This window comes from Heliconius melpomene, chromosome 12, assembly GCF_056956725.1.
Source record: "Heliconius melpomene rosina isolate 202511_hmr_F chromosome 12, ASM5695672v1, whole genome shotgun sequence".
In the NCBI taxonomy this organism is placed as follows: domain Eukaryota; kingdom Metazoa; phylum Arthropoda; class Insecta; order Lepidoptera; family Nymphalidae; genus Heliconius; species Heliconius melpomene.
In genome coordinates, this window is record NC_140400.1 from 14,934,037 (window position 1) to 14,960,359 (window position 26,323).

At 32.5% G+C, this 26,323-nt stretch overlaps 1 protein-coding gene across 2 annotated transcripts in view; it reads left to right on the plus strand.

Annotated features, from left to right (window-relative positions):
• The first annotated feature begins 591 nt into the window (after positions 1-591).
• LOC146534117 (neo-calmodulin-like) overlaps positions 592-26,323 on the plus strand; it is a 115,012-nt gene continuing 89,280 nt past the window's right edge. For both annotated transcript variants that reach the window (XM_085194577.1, XM_085194578.1), the window contains exon 1: positions 592-898. In XM_085194577.1, coding sequence (XP_085050703.1) covers positions 860-898 — 39 coding nt within the window. In that variant the 5' untranslated portion in view covers positions 592-859. The remainder of the gene's footprint in view (positions 899-26,323) is intronic.

Sequence of the window (26,323 nt, forward strand, 5' to 3'; positions counted from 1 at the left end):
TTTTGAGAAAAAAATGTTTTTTTTCAGATTTTTTTTATTATGTTTATAACAAGAATATACATGTAAAAAAGATAAAAAAAATAGTTCTTTTAACATTCATGAACGTTATTGAGCAAACATCAAAATACGACATCTCTCGCTGCCTTGTACGGGCGAACACTGATATCTTTCTTTGAGGTTCTAATAATGGAATTTTTCTATTAAACGTCCTTAAACGATTTTATCTAGAAATAGTTGTTACTTTATTTCCATTGACCATATTTATTGAAGAAAGTTTATTAAAGGAATACAATGCGTATGCGTTTTAAATGTAAATTTCCCACGAAGCATTTTAAGAGAAACTTTCTGTGGTGAGCGTGGATTCAATTCATCCTGTATCTGTGTTCCATCCAACCAGATGAAGGCAAAAGAGAGACCGCGCTAGATGTTTTAACTATGTGGAACATTTAATATACGCAAAAGCAGACTCTAAACCGGCAAAATAAGATCGATATTTCGTAAACACATTTTTAAGTTAAGCTATTTCGTTCCGAGACAGCCACGTGTCCTTTTCACCCCGCTGCTATAGGGTATATCAGTCGCGAATATACCGTCCCGAGCGTCGCTCGTCGTCACAGCTAAACTATATATAAACATAAATAAATATAAACTAAAAATCATATATTTTGTAGAAGCTTTTCTTGAATAAGGAGGAGCAAGTCTTTTTGAAGTAAAGTCGTCCGTCGCTCTAGCTAGATTAAAAACAAATATATATAAAAAAAATAAGATATAAATATTCTATTGCTACTTTAGTAAAAAAAAGCAAGTGCGAAAACGCTTTTAATTTTTCAAGTGCGTGTATATTGTTAGAAAAATAAATATGAAGGCGTCGTCGTTCTCTCTCCGTGTTATGCGAAGGGTGAGTTTTATTACACTGTATATAAATAGAAAAATAAAATAAATTTATTTAGTTAAAATGAAGGAATTTGTGTTTTTAAAACGGTGTAACAGGTTGCCGCCCACGCATCGGCTCTACAGGTTGGGCGGCGGATGCCTCTAAGCATATTGACGCTTCACTCTCCGACCACACCCTTACTGCCTTATTTTATCTTAAATCTTTCTTGAATTATGTATAATAAATAATATATAATATTGTAGAAATATAATGTAATATCATTAGTACGCAGGAATGTCACTCGATCAATAATATTATGTTTGTTCTACTTGGAACGTTTGTTCAGTTTGTATAAATTGTACAGGCGTCAAGCTTTAATTTGTTATTTTTTCAATTTTGTCATATTTATTTTTTATGACCTTGAAATATCATTTAAAGGTTTTTATTTTTTTATACATTTTCAATATAATTATTATTATTTTATTTTATACAAAACGTTAACCATTTTTTTATATTTACGTTCGGCCAATCGGCGTACGCCAGTAGGCTTTAAGAAGGAAACATATGTAAGTTTCCTCTATTCAGGATTCGAATCCTGGACTACGACTTATAAACAAGAAAGAATAATAATTGTATAGAAACAAAGTTGAATAATTATTTAAATAAACAATTACTACATTTTTATATGAATGTATAATTTTTTTTATAATTCTTATATAACAGAGTAGGAAGAGGGAACCTAGTGTTAAGACACTCCGTTCTCATTAAGACACTTTCGTTCCTCACTTTCTGCCGAATTCTGGAGGCAATGCATGTTGACTAGTGGAACTTAGAACATTAAAAAATCATCATCTAGTAATAGAAAAAAAACATTATTTTGTATGAAAATCCTGAAAATGATCGTGCCAAGAATCATGTATTATATTAGTGTTTTAATAATAAAATATCACTTACGAGTATGTTACTCGTATTCGAGATTAAAAAGGCCGATAGTTGAACAAAGTTATAAATCAAGGGAATCAGCTTTTTCCTTGCGCTTCCCTGCAAGGTTAATAAGAAAAATATTATGTAAATTTTTATTCAAAACCGTTTTACGATAGAGATATATTCTCAATATTGCTGAGTATTATATATTTTAAGCGATTGTTACTGTTGATATACAAAATGTTAACATCTTTTTTGAATATATTCTCTAAAATTCTATATATTTTTGTAAATGGGACATAAAAATAATGTGGTCGACGTGACGTAGCGACACAGCATCTAACAAAAACACGATGGTACTAGGTTCGATTCCCACTGGGAGAAATTAGTTATTTTTATTTCCTCGCTCTCGTAATAAGATAAAATGCGGCGTTGAATTCCGCCACCTAACTCACAAATCGAGACATTTCACATTTCGGTAAGTAAATGTCTTAATATTAGTTTCCATCTGCCTACTCTACTATACGAGCATATGCGGAATATGCCATAAAAAATATAGAAAAAGACCTATTTAATAAATTGTATGAAAATATATAAATCTCATAATAAAATCTCTGTTAAATAGGTCACTAGTGGAGAATATTGCGGAGAAAGCTATATGAATACAAAAATATATATATACTAATATATAACTTTGATTTTTTGGGGATTAGCTATTTGTAGCTTTAGCAACGGTTCCAAGGGAAATTCGATATTCAGTCTTGGGAATCAGATTCGTCTTTTACGTATATTAGGTATTTTACAAACCAGCGTTTTATATGTTATTTTCTCTTTTTTTAAAATACGCTTTAAGTTTTCATATATTTTCGTGCCTATATTAGGTATATTAGGAGGTACAATTTTTATTAATATTATTTGAAGTAAAGATTTTTCTAAAGGATAATTTGAGATAATTTAATAGCTTGTAGAATAGGTATTTTTCTCAGTTTCATGCTTTATCCTGCATATAACAGAGTTGGCAGTGGAAACATGGGAACCTGATATAAAAACATTCTATTCTCTATATACATTTCCGTTTTTTTATTGTCTCCAGCATTGCATATTGAATGGCTGAGCTCAACGCCGGGCTTTGCCTCGTTACTAGAGCGAGAAAATGAAAATATAATATATTTTATTTCCTCGAGTGAGAATCGAACCCACAACCTGACGCGTTAACAGTCGCACCCTTGTACCCCTGCGCCATGTCTGGCTCCTAATACCTTTTTCAACATTACTTTAGTAAATAACTTTTCTACTTAGCACTCTTTTAACGACTCGTCTTAATATTTACGAATCTAATTCATTCCAGATCGACTTTACCAACTTTAGCTATTTGCCAATACATTACAAAGACTATTTCTGTTACTAAGTTGCCCTGTGATATTATAGAGGTTTATATTTATATATTTTCTGTAATATAATAAATATATATTTAATAAAAATAGATATTTATAACTCAATCAATTACTATATGTAAAAAGATCATATTAACATAAAACTATTATATATTTAAGTATTATTTTACTTTTCAAGTTGTGAGGCGGAACTTAACGCCGTGCTTGAAATAGAGCAAGAAAATGAAAATAATTTAAATTATTTTTTCACAACTGCACATTCTACACACAGTCGTGATTTTTACAGTTTATAGCAGCGTAGGCAGAGTTGCCTACCCTGCTATCTACCCTGCAAGGTTCCCCTAGCTATCTACCCTGCAAGGTTCCCCTAGTGTTACGACATTCCGTTCCCCAGTTTCCTCCGATGTTTTCGAGGCATTGTGGGCTGCAGCGTGAAAGTAAATAAAAGGGTATATGTTTTCCTTCTAGTAATTCAAAATTATAAATGAAATTAAACATATGTAACTGTTTTATAGAACAGCTGAAAAAATGTCCGTTAATCTGTTAAAAAGGTTTCACTCGGCGCTTGTTAAAAGATTATTTCAATTAATATAAAATGCTTCGAACACATTCGAAAATTCATGGTCGAGTGTTAATATATAATAAAATGTTTACAATGTTATCAACATCGATCAGGAAACCTTGCTATGTGCGGGATACAGCGTGAAGCTATAACCATGTTCACGTTATATCCCGCATAGAGCAGGATAGACAGAGGTATTAGTTTTAGTATTGTTAATAAGTGAGAATCGAACTCGTAACTGTCGCGTTTACATTCAGACTGTGCCGCTGCGCCGCTACAGCCTCCACTATAATATAAATGTAATAGTACAAAATGAGATTGCTAAGAATTTATTCATTTGGAAATGTTTCTGACTAGTTCTGGAAGTGAAGCGCGAAATTATAGAAGGAAAGTGCTTGTAATATAACTATTATATAGCTAATGAGAGTTGGCGTATGTTATATTGTTTGTATAGCTTTGAATACATTATAGACATGTATTTATATATATATAAGTATGCAAACTAGCGGCTCCCGTGCGGCTTCGCCCGTTTGAAATATACGAATGTTTAATAACGAATTTCCTTCACTAGGAGTCGAATCTTTTGCTATCGTGTTTACAGTCAAATGCCTACTTATTTTTTCAACATATGTGTCTCTCCTCTACACAACGTACTCATAAAAGCAAGGACAAATTGAAAGCGCAATGAATCAAAGTAATATTTGCTTAATAAATAGCTTTCGGGTTTTACAACCGATACGATCTTATCATCTATTGATTGATGTATCTTGCAATAAAATTTACTTAGAATATCGTATCGTAAAGTTGGGTATTCAATTTATGTCTCTGGAGGTAGTTGTGGCAAATTGGGCTTCGGCTAAGTGCGGCGTTAAGATCCACCGCTTAACATGTAATGTTAAGAAAATTGGGAGTCTCTAAGAATTACATTCCCTTTGCCATCCTTCTATATATTTGAGCTAACATATAAGGACTCGTAGTATGGATTAAGAGTTAAGTTAGAATAAGAATATAAGAATATATTGCAGAATTATTTTATTATCTTATCATTATATTACTTCTTACCTGATAACTTTAACGGAGATATATTTCCTTAAATTCACGCTGTATCCCGCACATAGCAGGGTAGGCAGAGGGAACCTGGGAACATAGTGTTACGAGACTCCGTTCCCATTAGGACATTTCCGTAACTCATTTTGGGCATAGCGTGTAGGGTGGCGGAACAAATTAAATATATCATTCCCCCAAATGGGAATCGAACCCACAATCATTATGTTTGAGGCTGCCGTGGTTCAGAGCACAAGAGTGGTCTCAAATCGGACTCAATTTTTTTAATTACATTTAACTTATTTGACATAGTAGAGTCGTTATCAGCGAATTTATTTCAATTGTTTAGTCAATCTATAAAATAGATGGTTACATAATGTCTATAATTTGTGTTTAGATATTAGTTTTAGTAGCAATATGTATGAATTTCACTTAATTTATTCATAAACTATACATAAATTCCGAAACTTTCAGTAATATCTATTGGATTTTCGTATACATTAGTATCCTTTGGCGTTCTGCAGAGTAAATTAACTCAGCCTTTAATTAAGTTTGCTTTTAAACTTAGGCTGTCTCTTATGAAGTAAAAATCTTAAATATCTTTTAAAATTATGAAATTTCATTTAAATCTTTTCGATTTATGTTTTGGATTTTTATCTTTTATAATGACGTGTGGATTATTGAGGCCCTAGTGGCACAGTCAATGTGTAACTGTATACGCGATCGTAGTGGGTTCAATTCTTACCCAGGGCAATTATTAAATGTAAACAATGCTTAGAGAAAGCTTAGAGGCCAGTCGTAACGCAAGAGTGTGACTGTAAACGCGACGTTTGCAGGTTCGATTCGTCCTAAAGGGGAATGAAATACTTAATACTTTCATTTCCTCGCCCTGGTAATGATTTAAAGAACAGAGTTCAGTTCCGCCAATTTATACTAAATGTCCGTCCGCCAACCATTCAATTTGAGACTATTGTAAAGGCGGACGTCCGTTAGTCTCATTCAATAGCCCAGTAGCCAGTCCATCTAAATTCCATTCCATAGTCCTAGTTTAGATTTCCACATTTTCCATAGTTCCTACGCATTAACCGGCGACCATCTCTGGGCAATTACCTGTGGTTACCCAGAGATGGATCCCGGCTGATGCGTCACAGTAAAACATTTGAATATTGTCTTAGGGGCCCCTACGTGTTGGACCTGTGTCCCCACGCAAGCCTTCCAAAGGACCGGGTTCTTTTGAACCCTTGAATCTTTAAAGAGAAACATAATAATATTATATTACTAGCGGCCCGCTCGCGGTTTCACCCGCGTGAACTATGTTATTATTAATTTCTGTCTCCATGACTACGTCCTAGTGACGTCCATGCAAAATTTAAGACTCGTAGCATTTGTAGTAACGAAGTTTCATACAAACTTTCAACCCCAAAAACAACCCCTTAGAAGTCGAATATAGCAAATTCCCGTCTTAGCGAGCACCTACGTCCTATAAGTAACTCCTATGCAAAATTTTAGATTCCTAGCACTTGCAGTTTCTGAGATTTCGTGATGAGTGAGTGACCTTTCGATTTTATATATATAGATATATTAAACTATTATACCTACAATATATTTAATAGTCTTAGCCATTTCAAATAATCCAGTAATTCAGTTTATAATTCAAATTATAATTTAAGCTACAGTATAAATTACTTAGTTGAAAGTACTAGTTAACTTAAACTGTCTTAAACAAGTCCAACAAGCTTCAAATATTATAAATGATAAGAATAATAGCGACTTCATTGCTTCAGTTAGTTAGAGAAATTTAAACAGTATAATCTTCTAAATCTCACAATGATTTTCGCTGAGCTTGTAATTGATTGTAAAATAAGACTTTTTTTTAGATACACACTAAATATCACACATAGCAGGGTAGGCAGGGGGACCCTGATTTCCTAGTGTTACTTATCATATTATTAAAATACTTCCATCCCTCAATTTTTGCTGAATTCCGGAGGAATCGCGTATCGAGTAGCTTAACTCAACGCCGCGCTTTGCCTTGTGGCCAGAGCGACTAAATGAAAATATTAAATATTTATTTTTCTCGGGTCGAGCCCATAACCTATGACGTTTTGCAGTTGCAAGCTTGTACCCATACGAAACGATTGCCTTCTAATGTAATAGAAATAAAAAATTATGATAATTTAGTAATAGTTAATAATTCAATTCAATTCATCATTTTTCATTACATAGTATTTTTTTTTCTGTTTTTTGGAATAGTTGCACTTATCAGGCAACAAATAGTTGTTTTTTATTGTTTTCCACATTTTTTTATCGCTGACAATACAAACTGTATAGTTATTTTAACAAAAGGAAATGGAAAACAAATACAAATATATCGTTTCCATAATAACAAATGATAGTGAACTGGTACAAGTTGCACGTTTTTGTTTCATTGTTTTTTATTTATCATTAAAATCGAATTAAAAAGGTAACTATAACAAATAGCGGGGAATTGAAAACATTTCACTTCAATACCACTCCGCCACAAAAGCCCCATTTCAATTTTCATTTTTATTTATTTTATTAGATAACGAAACATTGTAGTAGATGTATTTCAGTGTAAGCAGGGTAGTTGTGGGTTCGATTACCTCTTGAGGAAATTTCATATATTTATTCTCTGCTTTCAGCCTCTCAGCCTTTTCCTCAGCTCTCAACGAGCAGTCTCAAATTGGGGTAGAAAGTGAAAAAAATTAACTGTACCTCTAGGTTCCCACCTCCTACCCGGAGTTTAAAAAAAACCACTAATTAAACAAACTCTCTATACAAAGTTACACTCAGTAGCTATAAAACATTAGTACATTTACATACAATCGTGGATGTAATTAATTTAAGCGTATGCGGTGTTAGGCGTAGTGTTGTACCGTTTACAGTGTGAATTTATAATGCCCTGTGGCCATTTACACGCTTGCCGCTCATAATTTTAAATGGATAACCGCTTTTCCTTTATAAAATTTGCGGTAGCGGCGTGCGTTTGTGGTGCAAGGTGTAGCGCCTGACAGTAAGTGCGAAAGTTAAGTGTAATTTTATATTTTTTTTAGCAATCTATACGCGGCTTCGCCCGCTTAAGCTTATTATATTATAGTTAAATTATACAAAATCTTTAAATAAATTGTATGCCTATGCGTTTTGATGTATAACCTACTTATTTTACCCATTAATTTTAAACTTGAGTATTTAAATTTCCTTCTTATTACAGTAAAAAAAACTTAATACAACTGAAAACTATTTATTTAAGTTTATTCCTTTTTCATGTATAGAATAATATAAAATAACATAAAAAACATCACTATACAAACAATTAAATATGCCTAGAGCAAGTTGTATTTTACATTTGTTTGTTTTTGAATTAATTATGACCAAACCAACCCTTAACACTTCACTGGTGTGTGGTTCAAAACGCTTACACGAAGCTAATTGCGGTAGTCCGTATGACGTAGAGTGCTGTCGTAGCACGTCAATAGCCATATTCATCTACTATCGATAAATATAATAAATCAACAGATTCTGCCTCTTTTTTTTGATAAAACGAATAAAAAATATAAATAATATAGATAATGAAACATGTTTTTTTTTATTTTAATTTAAGGCCAGTCGTGGCGTTATGGTACTAGCGCACACGCTAGTACAACTTTATGCATTTACAGTCACAACTGTAAATGCATAAAGTTGTGTGTTCGATTCCCACTCGACGAAATGCAATATTTAATATTTTCATTTCTTCGCTCTGGTAATGAGACAAATTGGAGCTTTGAGTTCTGCTATTCATCACGCGATTCGTCTAGAATTTGGCAGAAAGTGGGGAACGCAAGTGTCTTAATGAGAACAAAGGGTCTTAACACTACATGTCCTAGTTTTCTCTACTTTTCCTGTATGCGAAAAAATATATATGAATTTTAAAGTTGACCTAAATAATTTAAGGCACTTGAATATTTTACTCTACATGTACTTATTTAATCTTTTTATAATATAAAATGAAAATCACTGTATGCTCTTTTTTGTATGTATGTTTTAGTATCTTTTTAAATACGAATAGATGTACATTTTAGAATATAAAATATTAATTTAATGAAAAGTTTTTATGAACAAGCTTTCCAAATTTTTTAATGGTGTATATAATTATTATTTATTTAACTCCCATATTTGGTGGGTTGTGCAAAAATTTTTAATAACAATATTGATTACATGTAATTTCATTGTCATCAGAACTGAAGTAACAAATATTTTCACAATTTTTCCCACCAGGGGAGGCAGAGAGAAACCTACTGTTAAGATTCTACATCTCCCACTTCCACCAAGTTTTCAAAATATTAAAAAAGCCTGTTAAAAGTCGAAACCCTTCACTCTCGCAGCTAAGCCACAAGCAGAACACTAGTACTTTTATATCTCAAGGATTAATTTAATAATTTCATACACTTGAATTATTTTCTCTTCATAATATTAATAAGTAATATTCAAATTAAACACAGTTTATAAAATAAGATTTTATTCAACATTTAAGTATATTAAATAAGTAGACGTATAGAAGTTTTCTGGAACATAATAATTAGGTTTTTATATTTTTGAACTTTATACAGCAGTTAGTATTCGAGGGTAACGAACGGGTATCAAATATAATATAAGAATAATAAATAGATAGAGTATGTACACTAAAAAGTCAAAGAGTTAGATGGGTTTATAAAAAAATATAAACATCAAGTCTTCATTAAACAACGCAGTGAAGTTTTTGATCTTTTTTTTTCAATTAAAGTGCGAACAGAGAGTGACATATTTCAAATATTAAGGCAATGAGGTCGTTATATTTATACCACAATAAAGTTTTTTTTTCTGATGCGTCAGCCATTTATAGCTCAATAACATATAGAGCAAAAGGTTAAAATAGGCTAAGGCTTAAATGGCAACGTCCAATTTTAAATATAAACACACACACTGTTGAGAAAATTTTGTGACCTATTTCTCCATTTTTCACGTTAATTTGTATAGCTATCTCTCTCCTCTCTCTTTTTCATTCCGAGACGTTGCGTGTTGGGTGACGGAGCTGTCGTTTGTCTTATTGCAAGGAAATGAAAATAATTAATATTCCATAGAACCCGCAATCGTCACGTAAACAGACAGATATTGAACCACTGCATCGTGGCGGCTTCAAATAGTAACGAGGCTATAACATTAAATAAATATACCTACTGATTATTATTTTATCAGACGATTTTATTGATTATTTATACATGTGTACTAATGGAAAAACACGTGTTGGCTTAAATAACGCGTGTTATATCTCGTTATCGATGTTATTGTGAATGTGAAATACATATTTATTAAATTATACGAAATGGCGCTGCCATAACGACAAATTGTAGCCCCCTCCCCCTTGGTTTGGGGGAAACAAAGCAAAACAATACATGTATAATAAAGATATTCTTATATAAGCATATATGAATATGAAAATGTTAGATACAACTTTTTTTTAAGATAGTAGTAATTTCAAATATAGGATATTCGTTTCTGTCTGTGGCTTCGCCCGCTTGATCTACTGAAAATAATTAATAATTTTAACAATTCTAGAGATAAAAGCGTTTAACTAAATCAATTATTCAGTTTTAGAATATTGGCTTTATAATATTATATTTTACTTCAACTTTCTTAAGCATTAATTTCGTATGTAAGTTTCTTTGTAGTATGTAGTTCTTACTTAACTTCAAGTACATAGTTAAGTGTAATTGGCAGTGTTCTTATGAACTACAACATTAAAGTAAGTAAAGTAAAGTATAAATACTTGGACTTCGTAAGCTCCATGTGGTGTGTTAACGACAAAGTCAACTGCCATCGCTGCGCAGTGGTGTAGGGGCTGAATGTAAACAGTATGTTTGTGCGTTCGATCCCTAATCATGACTACCTATATAATAAATATTTGTAAATAAATTTGAAATAGAAATACAAATTGTTGAATACAAAGATTTGAACTTGGTGCTTTGTTTAGTAAGGTGTTAGTGCTTCACTATCTACATACGGCAGTGTAGGTAGAGGGAACCTAGTGTTAAGACACTCATTTCGTGTCCCACATTTTCGAGTAGGTCGAGTCATTGTTTTTTTGTATACATATATTTTTAAACAATTTCTCCTATTAAAACATTTCATAAAAAAAAGTATTTCATAAGAATAAAACATTATACAGTTAAATAATATACTGACACAATCTTTAAAACAAAGTTAAATTAAATATTTCAAAGTTAAACATTTCAAATTAGCGCTGTCAGTTGCAAACTTTTTTCTTTTAACATGTCAGTTTAAAAGGTACTAAGCTTGACATCAGAACATATTTTATGTTGCCATTGTCTCATACAATATTTACTGTGATGTAGTCTAGACGGTTCCAATAATATCTGTGAATATGTTTCAATTTTTGGGGTTCCGTATTTCAAAATAAAAAAAGATCCCTTATATGATCGCTTTGTTGTCTGTTTTTCTGTGAAAAAAGATATTAGCTTTTATGCACCGTTTTTTTTTTTGAAATTCTCCACCTAATAAAACCTAGAACCTTGAGGCTTGTCGTGGTGCAGGGGCACATAGTGTGACCGAAAACGCGACAGGTTGTGGGTTCGATTTAAGAGGAGATTGTATATTAAATTTTTAAATCACTCTGGTGCAAAACACGGTGTTGAGTTCCGCCACTCAACACTCGAAGCCTGCAGAATGCGGCGGAAAATGGGATCTCTTAACACTAGGACTGCCTACCCCTGCTGTGTACAGAATACAGCGACTTGGTGTCTACCTCTTAACCAATAAACACTTCGAAATGAACTCGTAAATTATATTACTTAAGTGAAAACGAAATGTCAAGATCAACTGTTTCATAAGAACCAATAATTCCAAGCAATCCCGCCCTTAGTAAGGAAAATGACAGTAAAATTTAAATTTATCCTTTTCAATCATTCGTCGGCGTTTTTAATCAAAATGTTGATTGATTTTTTCAGCTAGTACCTATTGATTTTGATATTACTTTGAAAATAATTTTAAATGAGACACCCTTATGCCCCCCCCACGACTGGTCTCAACTCTACTGCGTGGACTATGAAAGGTAAAATTCCGTTCCTACCCGTTCCTACAGGAATTTCGGGAAATCTTATCTTATCTTTTTACCTAGATTTCTTTAGGAACCTGCATATCAAATGTTGCCGTTCTACGCCGCGTATCTTTTGCAGTGCGTTGTCTGTCTGTCACTTAATAATTAAAGAGTTTAACATAATATATAGATATACTCGTATGTATAGATAATTTAATAATAGTAGTATCTTACTTAAATATTTTATATCATCATGTACTAGTAGTCACGTAACAAGCCAACATTACGTTTTAAGTTCAGGTACTTTTCCTTACTCTCATTTATTCTCGACACGTTTTTATTCGAATAAAAACACACAGAATTTATATTCTGTTGTTTTTGAATTATTTATTTTAAAAAACAAATGGACTGAAAATGGTTTTTAATTATGAAAAGTAAGTGAATAAAAATTTCAAAGACCCTATAGCTCAGTGGTGGACAATTTCCAAGAGGCTCGGATTTAAGTCCCGCTATGATCAATAAAAAATATATGTACCTAATATAAGAATATTTTTGTATAATTAATAGAGTGCAAAAATAAGATGCTGAAAATATTAATTGACAAATATAGAATTCTTTCTGAGAAGAAAGGAATGGTGTGTTATAAAGAACCCTATCGTTTCTATTATATCGAAAACAATATCGGCTTATAAGCTGCGTCAATATGTATTGTAGTTTCATTCTTCCGGGAGCGCCGTCAGATAGCGATCCTTTGAGGATACCTTCTAAAACGCTTCAAACGTTTGAATATAGAATATGGTTTTTTTTAGCAACACACTGTATCTCGCACATAGCAGGGTAGAGAGAACTTGAGAACCTAGTGCTAAGGCACTCTGTTCCCGTTAAGACAATTCTGTTTCCCACTTTCCGCCAAATACTGGAAGCATTACGTATTGAGTGGCGGAGCGTAACCTCACGCTTCGTTTTGTTACCAGAGCGAGAAAATGAAAATATTTAATTTTCCCGAGTGGGAATCGAACGCTCAACCATCACGTTCACTATCAGACACTGAGCTATGATAGTTTCAAATATTTTCTAATTATTGATTCGCACTCACTTCCATCATCTACAATTCAAATTTCATCAAAGGCACGTCTCAAATGTATCGAGAGTCACGATAAAATCGCAGTCGGAAATAAAAAGTCTCCATTATATGCAGTAATGTATGTATTTAATGGATTTTTAAATCCGCTTTTGTACTGAAATCCAAAAGGTCAATACAAACCGACACTAACAGGTGAAGCTATAGATTTCAGATTTATTTCAAAGTGAAATTGAAATTTTACAAGGAATTTTAGTACGAAATTTATGTATTTTCACAGAAGTTTTTTTATTATTATTTACGATTCGTGCCTTTCTTGATTTATTGAGATATAACTGCTGATAATAAAAGGCGATTATAATGGTATTTTTTAATATTTCTTCTAAATGAGTAAAACACTTTCGATACATTTGGTGTATAAGAATATATAAAAAAATTGAGGATTCAGAAATTTATTTATACAAATTTTATTATACTGATATTAAATACTACTGATTATAGGGTTCAAGCACCAAAAAAGTGCTCAGAAAGTAAAACCAAGCTCAAAAGACGCAAAAAATCGACTGATTCCAAATATCTTTAAATTTCCATTCTGCTACGCAACTAGGAGAGTTGTTTTCTGAATTAATAATTATATTTTTTTATGAATTAAATATTACTGGAATCCATTAACTATCTGTATACTGTGAGATGTAGTGATGCGTCACTGTTATTTATAATCACAACTATATTAATATTATAAATTTAGAAAAGTAATTGGATTAAGACCTTTAGAACTATTCCTTTGAATTGAAAAAAATATTTTTGTGGATAGTCTACCTAAAATGTTGTATAATTAATAATATAGATATGTCCTTGCTTCAGACATAAATACCTACCTGTAACACCTCCGGAAATACGTGATTTGTCTTGCTAAGAGCTTCCTGCCATCTCGTGTTCATTGCCAGATGATAAAGGGAGAGATATGTCTGTTCTTGGAAATTCTTAAAATATTATTGAAATTGATAGTAATAACAATAATGTGTTTTTTTTATCTACCACTATTAATGAAATATTAAGCAGAAAAAATAAATCTTTCGAAATTTTTATTTAATGTGGATAACTTACGTCATATGTGCTACAACAGTTTTATGGTACCATTCGATTTCCAAGATCTTATTGCATTGTGTGTTGAGTGGCGGAACTCAACGCCACGCTTTGTCTCGTTACCAGAACTATCCTCGCCTATGTAAATATTAAATATTTTATTTCCTCGATTAGTAATCGAACCCACAACCTGTCGTACTTACAGTCGAACGCTTGTGCTCCTGCACCACGAATGACCTCATGTTTTCTTATACCTTAATTTATTCTATCGATTTCAATAGAAAACATATTTAAAGCCACGCACCAGTGCTAGTCAACGTCACAATGCTTAAGCATCAGCTTCATTTTGTGTTCTTGTCCTGAATATTTTTGCCGAAAATTATCAAGTAATAATGATCTTTGTTTTTCTATTATCAAGGCCTAAATTTGTCTGTACTGACTGCTTTTTTGACATCTAAGTAAATATCGATTTGAATTTAGTTCTACTAAGCGCCATACCAATTTATCTGGTAATCGAATCTCATGAAACGACGTGTTGGTTTAATATATAGTGTGTAGGTACATGTTATGAATTGGGGTTCTTTGAAGAAACGAATTACTTCCTTTTTTCTCCTGGCAAGGTAAAGCGGAGTGTTGAGTTCCATCACAAATAATGCAAAGAAAATTTGTCGGGAAGTGTTAAACTTAGGTTCCCTCTGCTTAGCCTGCTATAAGCAGGATACAGCGTGGAGATAAAAAAAGGAAATAAGAACTGTGCCATGCAGCATTTTATTTATTCACATATTCTTCTTCACGCTAAAGAATAATCTTTACCAGCGATGCTCGTCATGTGAGAAAATAAATGTGTTGACGCGCGAAAATATGTTGATGTAAAAAACCCTTAAAAAGAATACGCCCAATAGCAACCTTGTTCTGTTTTGCGGTAGAAATGAGCTTAAAATTAACTTTGGCTAAGAATTTAGAACTTTGAAGCTATAGCTGAATGTGACATAACAACTCTTTTGGCATGCCTAATTGAATGTAAAAGTTGAGGGATCCCCTCCTGTATGCGGGATACAGCGTGAAGTTAATTTATTTTATTATTTATATTACCTTCTATCTACCTTAATTCAAGAAGACAGTAACAAATTAATGACAAAAGGTATGCAATCTAAAATACCTATTCGCCATTTTGTCTCTTCTAAATTACAATGTAGTCTTAAAAAAGGTAATTTAGCACGTTCAGTAATTCGCTGTAGACGTTTACTGTGCACCTAATGACTCAATTTAGAATTTATACCGAGGCTGTTAACTTTGTGAAATTATTTGTGTTTATTTTTATAGATTACTATGTAAAATTTAAGATTTCAGTATTCGCTGTCTTAATCGATTTAAAAAAAAAAATGGATATACGATACGATATACGTATTATGTGAATTTACAGAGATATGGGATTTGAAAATGAAGTCTGTAACTTCTTATTTTGAATTTAATTATTTGACTTATAACAAGATAGCTCAATTATAAGAAACTAGCGGACGCGCGCAGCTTCGCTTGCGTATTTAGGGGTGAATTCTAATAAACCACGAAACATGTGTTCAATGAAATATTTTTAAGAGTCTAAATTTCAAATTTTATAAAAATAGGTGGCGATTTAAAGATTTTTCCATACAAACTTTCAACCCCTTATTTGCACCCTTAGTGGGTGAATTCTAGAAAACCATGAAACATATGTTCAATTAAATATTTTTAAGAGTCTAAATTTCAAATTTTATAATAATCGGTGGCATTTTAAAGATTTTTCCATACAAACTTTCAACCCCTTATTTGCACCCTTAGGGAGATAATTCTAGAAAACGATGAAACACGTGTTCAATTAAATACTTTTGAAAATCTAAATTTCAAATTTTATAAAAATCGGTGCTGATTTAAATTTTTTTCCATACAAACTTTCAACCCCTATTTCGCCCCTTTAGGATTAAAATTTTTCAAAATCCCTTCTTAGTGGATGTCCAGATTACGAAAGTAAACATCTGTCCAAATTTCACGTTTCTACCATCAGCAGTTACGGCTGTGCGCGCGTCTTACCTCAGTCAGTGAGGACAAGTCCTTTTATATATATAGATAACATATTGGGGCATTATGTTCAGCTAAGCAAAAGCGCGGCGTTGAGTTTCACCACACAACACGCAATGCCTCCAGAATTCGGAGGAAACTGGGGAACGGAGTATTTTAACACTAGGTTCCCTCTGCCTACCCTGCAGTGTGCGGGATACAGCGTGAAGCTTATAATATGTTCTTTTTTTCGATTTCGGTCTTCCGTAAAAATTTTTGGGACTTGCAAGCCAAGTCTTAAAGAGGGTTTAAAAAAGGACATTAATGCTCACCTTTGGTGTCCGAGCTGTCTCTACCTAAAAAGTTTGAAGTAATGTCCTTATAAACTTTTTGTTTAAATCAAAAAGTATTTAACTGATTGTTTCAAAAAGTTAACACTATATTTCTTACCTGGTACATTATCATGATATGTCGATACAAGGGTGTAAAATATTGCTTGAATCGAAGAGGTATTCCGAACTATTGGACAAGCTTCTAAGTTTGTTGCTTCCAGTAGTTTCGTAAACTATACAACGTATTTTAGAAGTTCGCGCACTCGAGTTCGAGATGTGGACGAATATTTAGGATATGTATGAAAATTCCAATTGTTTTTGCATTTATGTAAGTAAAATGGATTTTTTTTAATTTTACTGATTTTAAAGACCATATGATATTTGTGATCGTCCAAAGATGAGAGATTCATATTTTTTAAATTGAATGCACAGTTAGATATTTCCAAACTACTCTATGATAATTTATTTTATTATATTTTTTCAGTTTCAAGCAGTATTCCGCAAAAGCGCAGGGAACTTAGTGTTAAGACACTCTGTTCTCAATTTCCAAATATTATTTGCATTTTTTTTGTGGTTGATAGTCCAAATATTAGTGAAAACTATATTACGCCATATTAATCATTTTATATTAGACAGAATATGTTACACAATTTTTAATTATTTATTAATAACTTACTAAATAAAATATATATATGAAGCCAAGGACGAAAAACCATAAAATTCTATAAGAGAACCAAACAAATACGCCATACAAAGTGTGTGGGTAATATTTAGTTTATCGCTGCTTTATGACAAAGTCTCGATACTGACCATAAAAGTTGTTTTTATTAGATTATTTTTAGATGAAGTAATACATATGAACCATAAATGAGGCCCCCGTGGCACGGTGGGTATGGCAGCATGTGATTGTAAACTCGGTAGTTTCAAATGCAATTCCTACTCAGAAGGGCGGCGACTCGCGGCGTTGAGTTCCGCCACTTCATATTCAATTTCGACGGAATGTAAAGAATGAAGTGTCTTGACTCTACTAAGCGGCGTATAGAGAGACAATTAGGAAAGAAGAGAAAACGAAAAACTCGACTGTATAAAGTAAATGAATACATACAGAAGCACTTATGCCAATTAAACGACGGCGACGTACTATTATTATTTATCAAAATTGGTTCCCTAGTTTAACAGTTACAAGGAAACGGATATACATACATACAGGTTAAAAACATGACCCTGATTCTAAGCTTCTCCATAGTCAGGTTAAAAGAATAGAGAATAATTACTCTATGAAGATAGAGATATACGAGTAACTACACACATTTTAAGGATTGTTGAAAAGCACAGCAGCTAATGTTTCGCTTTGATTATTGGAACGGAAGCTACCAATTGAATGCTCGTTTGTAGTTTGCACACTACTACTGCTCATATAATGTATCTAATTTTTATATTATTTTACAAAAATATTAATAAAGTAGTAGTGGTTATTTTTTAATTTAAGTGAAAACAAGAAAAAAGTAATTGATTTCCTATTTCACCAAATAAACTAAAAAATAGATTAACTTAAAATGTTATTCTTAATTGTGCTTCTTCTCAGTCTTGAAGGATAGGCAAAGATGCATAAAGAGAATCTGTTCATGATTCTTCGTTCTGTTGAATTTAGAAATTGATGCTGTTCTGTGTTCGCCATTATCGAGAATTCTAAATAAATGAAATATAAAACAAAACAAATTACATAATTTAACATTTATATTGACATTAGGCCCTTTAGACCGAGACCAGCCGTGGCCCAGGGGGGTTCGATTATTATTTCAGGTAATACATTATTATTTTATTTATTCGTTCTGATAATTAAGTTCAGTATTGAGTTTCATCACAAAACACGTAATGCTTCCAGAATTCCGAAAATATTGGGGGACGAAATTGTTATTAAGGGAACGGAGAATCCAAACACTAGGTTCCCAGGTTCCATCTGCCTGCCTTGCTATGTGCAGGATACAGCGTAAAGGTAAAAAATACACTAGAAATAACAAATTTTCATTCAATTTTCATCGCTTCCCTAAGACCCGGACGGTCCTGGCCTTGTTATGATAAAAGGTGCACTTAAGTTAATGTCTCGTAAAAAGTACTAGCAGTGTTGCATAAGCGCCGGGACCTGTAACTCGAGGTATATACATAACTTAGTAAGTTCAACCTAATTAAGTTTTATGAGAGTATATTATTTAAGACTTGCCTTCAGATTTTAGGATTTAAGGAGTAGAAACATGGTATATTAAATACCTCAATAGATGATCTAATTGGTAAGTAATAATTTTTTTAGCCGTTGTATCCCGTACATAGCAAAGTAGGCAGAGGGAATCTGGGAACCTAATGTCAAGGCACTCCGTTTTCATCAAGACATTTCCGTTCCCTTCTTTCCACCGAATCCTCGAGGTTTAGCGTGTTGAGTGACATAATTTCTTTAGCAATCTTTTTTAGACAAAATTGGTGCTATATCAATCTATTTAATGATTATAGTACATATACAAATTGTACATATAATAAAATAAATATTTTTTAAAATTTAAAAACGTATATGCAGTAAAATATGTATAGGATTGAGCCCAACTATATATTTTTAAGATACTCTCAACGAATCCAGAAGATTATCAGTAAGTTCTAATTGCTAATACCTTAAGATGAGTTCCTTTTCTCTTATACGTTAAAAGCTTTCGTGCTACATAATATATATTATTCTTTTTTATTTTCTTAATCTTTAAGCTTAAGTTCCTGTTGCTGGAAGATTATTTTTATTATAGTAGGTAATGCGTTTTAAAGGAGAGTATCCTTAAAAAACATTTTTATTGTTTTAACTTGACGCTGTATCTAGTATAAAGGTAGATAGGGAGAGATAACCTAATGTTAAGAAATTTCCATTCCCAACTTTTCGGAAAATTGACTGGTCAGCTGTGCGGTTCGTCTTACCAACAAATGAGAACGACGAGTGGAAATCGAACCTACAGCTGTCGTGTTCACAGTTCTATCTGTGCTACAGTACTATCTGTGTTACTATCCAAAATATTCCTCTAATTTTGCAGAAAAAAAGGAAAATTGCTAAAATGTATATCCCTCACGTAATTTTGCAATAAAATAAATTAAAACGTACACGTTATTACATTTCACATCGTTTCAGTAGTTACGTCGCGGTTAAACACAGGAGACTGACAAATTAGAACAACTTTAAACGTTTTAATTCAATTTAAAGTTGTTCTAGAATAGTAATATTTTGTCCCAACTACGCTATTAGTAGACAAGTTTTATTTATTTAAGTTCACGGCGTGTTAGTTTAATTAAGTATATCTGGACGGAAGTTACCGGTTCAATTTTGATTTGAGGCCGTCTTGGCGTAGCGGCGCATTGTCTGTCTATAAATATGACTATTGCAGGTACGATTCTCACTTCGAAGAATGAATTCTTCTTTTTTGAAAAAATCTTCATTGAAGATCATAAATATTAAAGTACTGTCTGATTGTAAAAATGTATACACCACAACAGAATCTAATGAAATTTTAGCGTTCTAAAATTAGTATATTGCATGTTTAGTTTCATTAGAGTCTTGAAACGATAAAGTACTATAAGTTTTTATAATTCGCTCATCTTTCGTTATTTTATAATTGTTATTTATAATATTAAATATGTTACATTATTATGTTGAAATAGTTTGCTAGTAAACAAGTTTAATTAATTCGTATTTTTTAAAGATGGTGTAATCTGATATTAGTGACTAATGACTCTACATATATTTATCAAAATTAGGTCGCGAGTTTCATTTTATTGAACAAAAAATTAATCCAAAAAAATTGTCTTAAAATTTTGAAAATTACATTTTTTCTTCAACCATTCCGTTTTATCATTTTGATATTTGAAATAAACCCTCTTCGATATTCGGAACTTTCTCATTAAAGTACGATCATATGGAACCTTGCATGGTTCAAAAGATTAAGGTGCACAGGTGAGGCTCACACGGTCTAAATCGACGATCGATAGCTCTATCCCCCACATACTAGCCTTAAAGGTAGTCTGGCTTAGATTAGAGAGTATACTCTAAAATATGTAACGAAAATTGAATTTTTAACCTTAACCCGCTTGAAACTGGGTTAATATAAAAACTTCACTTGCTTGAATTAATTTTAGTTAAATTTTCAATTTACAAATGTCACATGTTTCCCTTTATATGAAGCATATAGCAGAGTAAGAAGACAGACCTAGTGTTAAGACACTACATTCCCCAGCTGTCAATTTTTTGAGACATTGAGACGTAGCGTTGAGTTCCAGAATTTGGCAGAAAGGATCCCTCTGCTGAAGTTAAAAAAGTATTTAACTTTACGACTCACATTCAAACTATCACTTCACTTCTATTCATATCAATTTATAGATTGATAGAAAACGTGTATTGATAGAAATATCTAGACTTATAATACAATGCCTAGACACAATAGTGAAAGTGACAAAGCAATCGAAAGCTAACTGCTACATTGCTATTCAATATTTTCACAATGGAATATTCTGTCATTGGCTTGACAAATACATGTTTCATTTATGACAAAATATAAATAAGCGAGGCGTGGCGTTAAGTTCCGCAATACACTTTCGCTATGAACTAAGAAGGATTGAAATTAGGCAAACTAAACAACTTTCCTATTTTATGCTTAGAAGTAGGGTAGGCAGAAAGAATTTATTGTTTACACTGTGTTCACGAATTTTTCGCAAAATATTTAAGCTAAAATAACGATAAAAATTTATTTGGTTTTAAATAATGTGTTGAAAAAAAAAACTTGGTGCCACAATTTCCACCATCAACAGCTTGCATGTAAAAGACCGAAGAAAAATGTTTACAAAATTCGCTGCCTGTTGTGAAAATTGAAAATTTTGTGACTTTTAGTCGAATTATATTTGACATGCTGCGTTTTTATCTTTTACCGCTTTTATACAGTTAGAAATAAAAAAAAGCGTCGGAGTGTAAACGTGACGGCAGAGGGTTCAATTCCTGTGAAGGGGAATTAATTATTTTCTTTTCGTAGTTCTGGTAACAAGCACAAAGCGAAGTATAGAGTTCTAACTTTTAAGACCAAGAGTGCCGTTATTTCCTTCGGAAAATGGAGAAAGGAGTGTCCTGACACCATTTCCCCTCTGTCTGTTATATGCAGGACAAAGCGCGGAGGTAAAATAGAAAATCTATAAGTAAGAAGAAACCTTGCACTGCTGTGGTAAATACATCTTATATATCATGGCTGAGTGAATAGATAAATCAAAGAGCTGGTTGGTATCAGCTATGAGGAATGGATGTGTATCCTGTTGCTGACTTTTATTCATTTATTTACTACCACTTTTTACTCCGCATTCTTGGTGGCAGATACAGATTTTTCTGCTAAATATGTCACATATAATTTTGTTACAATTAAGTATTCCTTATGATACTAGTTATTCTTTTATTATGGTAATTGTATTTTGTGTAAAAGTTATGATTTTGCACAAAATCTATTTTTGGCGACTTCATCTATTTTTATTTGAAAACTTCGTTTATTAATTAAAAAACGCTTCATGTTTTCTACCCAGACAGAGAGAACGGAGCGCAAAACGCTACCGCGCACATCTTTTGTGATGCGCCTCGTCCTCTGTCATCAGCCTCTTCATAAATGCCTCTCGGAAGGTTTATGGCCTTTTACGTGACATTTCTTTGGTATTATTGAAACTGTACCGCAAATCTACGAAAAGATCGTATCTCCACAGCATGTTTCTTTGCTTCTTTTTTCTGTGACATTCATGCTTCGCTGCCGTATAGCAGCGTCAGGACTGCATTGTGCAGCTATGCTGACATTCCTCTGTCTCTCCAATACAAATAAGGCAACGTTATTTCTTTTCCTGGCAGTAACACACCTTTCGGCAGTAACACACATTCATATTGTAACTTACGTGTCTGCTTATTTATAAAATGAGTATTTTTCTTTTCTAATTATGGAATATTTCCCACATATACTATAAATAATTTATTTTCTTCTTCTTTATAAATATTTTTAGTTATTCTGAACAAAATTTTATTTGATACGTACGATAAACTAGCAAATAAAAATATATAAGAAAATAGCTTTCTATGTACGAGTATATCTACAGCATCGCTAGATGCATTAACGTTCGTCTTACATTTATCCTCCCTTTACTTGGTTCAAAATTTTGAACAAAATAAAAGGAATTTTAGATAAAACTTGTGCAATCAAAACTTTATTAAATCAGATAGATCAGATAGATCAGAAGAAAACAAACCGCCATCATCCTATTTCTTGGTACAATAAAATCTAGTGTTATGTGTCTGCGAGTTCTCATTGTATTTATTTATTTTTGCTTTAGATTTTCTTATGTTTAAAGCTTAATAATATTTTACTATTTAAGTTGTTAACCATTTATTTTTTGTACATTTTAAAAATAGCCCCTTTTACGTCCGGATCATATTATTTATTTTTTCATAAGACGTTACAGATATTTAATGGATAGTATTCTTACTCGCCAAGTTATCATTCTTAGCAATTATTTATCGGTAGCTAGCAGAAATTTGTACAAAATCTCTCTATTGAGATCTATCAACATAAATAAGTTGTAACAAGCGTATGCAATTTTCGACGTATGGTTTAGTGGTCAAAGTCTTTGGATGGTGTCCAAGATCGCGGGCTTGTATCCTGTTATGTTAATTTTTTTATACGTTTTCTGAAATATTTTTCTATCCTTAGCGTGGAATATGACTTTAAAAATATTACAGATTTACATCAACAACTTAAGAGACGGTCAAAGTAAGAAATAAACATAAGAATAATAATCTAAAAAATATGATATTTCTAACACATATATATACTCGTAAGTATTAATAGCAAGAACATCTTTAGGGTTATTTATATCCATTCGAAATCAGATTCTATTGAATTTATCCTAAGAAGTTGATAGCTTGTGAGTCCTCCGAGTCGTCACAGGCCATTGCTATGCAAATAACTTGTATAACCATATTTCTTGGTAAACTTACTTTGAGAATAGAACAGTTTTTATGATATAGTTTTTACATATGAATTTGTTTGTTTTTTATATTGCTTTAGGTGAATTAATATTTATTTTTAAATGGATAAGTTAAAAATATATGTATTGGTTTTCACTTTTGTATTTTGGCAAACTTCTCTAAACTTTGAATGTTTTATTTCTATTTATTTTAGTTCATAAATTTAAAAAAATGTACTCTCCTATGTCGACAAAGTCGCGGGCACAGACAGTTAGTGCAAAAATATATACGTCCTTCGCAAACATTGTAAATACCGCAAGACAATTTAATAGCGTCACGCATGAGAATCATATATGAGGGTACTTTTGAAGCCGCTTTGTAAATATCTTTGTAAATAAAACACGTACTGAGGGCTGTAGCGTGTACCTTAAATTATAGGGTTTTAAGTTATATAAATTAATTTAAAAGTTTTTTTAGTTTCACGTTGTATCCCGCATAAGGCAGCGTAGACAGAGGGAACCTAGTGTGATGACACTCTGTTCCCATTAAGACACTTCCGTTCCCCACTTTCCTCCGAATTCTGGAGGTATTGCGTGTTGAGTAGAGTTGCGGATTTCATCGCCAGATGGGATTAAAAGATTATAATACATTTTGCAGTTCTTGAAATACTCTTCATATTCTTCTTCCTTTTTACAAGAAGAAGACAATTGTAGGTTAAATAGCGGAACTGAACGCCGTAGTTAATATGAGTATATAGTAATTTTATTAGAGGGATCCTTAATATATAGGGTAAACTTTTCGTCCCAGGTGCTATTTGTTCCAGTTTCCGAACTGAATTATTCGGTTTCGCTCCAACTTCTAGGTACTGTCGTGAGGAACTTTTAATATTGTTAGAATTTTATTATCATAATTCAAATGACGCGTGAAGAATATTTATAATGTTTCATAAAGTAATCTTTTTAAAATGTCAATTGTCATTTCAATTTCATCTTGTTATTTCAACCGGTTCTTGTGAAAAATTATCTCGATAAACGGACAGATAAACGGCCAACAAAATGTCTTTAATTATTTTATTGTCTTGTACAACGGAACCCTAAAAAAACACAATTTAATGACATTTGAGGAACCAGCTCCACATTTCTCCAATATTTAATATTTACGAACGAAATTACGAAATATTTAAAATTTACGAACACATTTTCTCTTAGATATTCAAACTTTATTATAAACAAAGCTGCATGTATGTGTATATGTAAATTCCATATTAATGAAATTTAAAGTTAGTTTTATCCACACGCAAAGTTGTTCCATCTGAATTATATTATTATACGGTGTTAGAGCTTTTGTTGGCTTTCTGTTGAAATTACTTTACAATAGAAGCAAGTTTATGTTCGTTTGTTACTACAAGTTTCTACGGCAGCCTACAACAAACGCGATAGTCATAGGTCCGATTCCCACTTGGGGAAGTGAATTATTTTTAATTTTCTCGTTCCGCCAAATACCGGTATTTTGACAACTCTGGTCGGGAACTGGCAATTTGGTCTATAGAAGGCATCTTCACTTGTTGAAGCTAGGTGCTGCAAGCTCTAGCAGATCAGCGTGTAAATCGTTGGGTACATTTAAATGATTTGGCATTTCCCCGCTCTAGTAGAATAGCGCGGTGTTATGTTCCGCTGTTCGACACGCAATATTTTAAAAAATCGGCTGAGAGTAGGTAAGTCAGTTTCTTAACACTATGTTCCTTCTGTGGGAAGCTGTGTAAAAAAAATCAATATTTTATAAATATTACAAACAGTATTTCAGTCAGCAGCAGCTCCTCATGATATAGGGTTTAACTGGATATATTTCAAGGTGACAAATGCGTTGCAATGCATCTTGCGCAAAGCCCAAGTAGCAAGCACTGAATTTGTTATGGGCAGGATTTACGTAGACTGTAAAATAAGATAGAGACAGTTGTGGCGCATTGGGGCAACGTCTGATTGTAAACGCGATGGTCGTGGGTTCAATCTCCCACAATTCTATCTCTCATAATGATTATATTCAAATTATTATTGTTTTCCCACTCTGTTAGATAGAGTTTCGCCACTCACCCACGCTATATTTAAAAAGTCAGTGTCTCAGTACCTGTCATGAACGAGTTGGATTTGCCCACCGAAGGTTCCGTGCCAATATTTTTTTTTATAAAAGTTGACAAACTTAAGTTTGCACGAACAAAAGCAATTTCTCTTCTACTATTTCAAACCATGTATTCATATTAAATCGATACTAAGTTTTTTACGACTTTATTTACGTGGACTTTAAGACGTAAGAAAACGTACTTAAATCATTGTATAGTAGTAGGTAACGTAAATCAGCCATGAAGCTGTATACAAATGTTTTACTTTTGCATTATATATGAAGAAACAGTTTGCAACAACTGTTATAAAATAAATTTCCACAAATCCCTGTTCTAGACCTCGAATTGAAAGGAAAACTGTGTAACAACTGAGTGAGTAGCGTATTGTAATATTCTTATAGTGTTATTTATGTATATGTATACATCTATATCTATACTAATACCTAAGGCTGCAGAGTTTGTATGGTTGACCGCTTTAATATCAGGAACGACTCGAAATAAAAAATATTCTTTGTGTTAGTCATTTCCATTTGAAGACGCGAGCAAAGCCACGGGTAATAGCTAGTATTGCATAATATATATGTAAAGAAAATATTGTGACAGGGACCTGACGATGACATAATATTTTAGTTCAAATTAAATCAGTTTCACGTTTTATCCCGCACACAGCACCTGGAAGAGTAGGCAGAGGGAAACTAGAGCTAAGACACTCCGTTTCCTATTTCATTACTCGACACTGATGAACTAAGAAATGAAAATATTAAATATTTCCTCGAT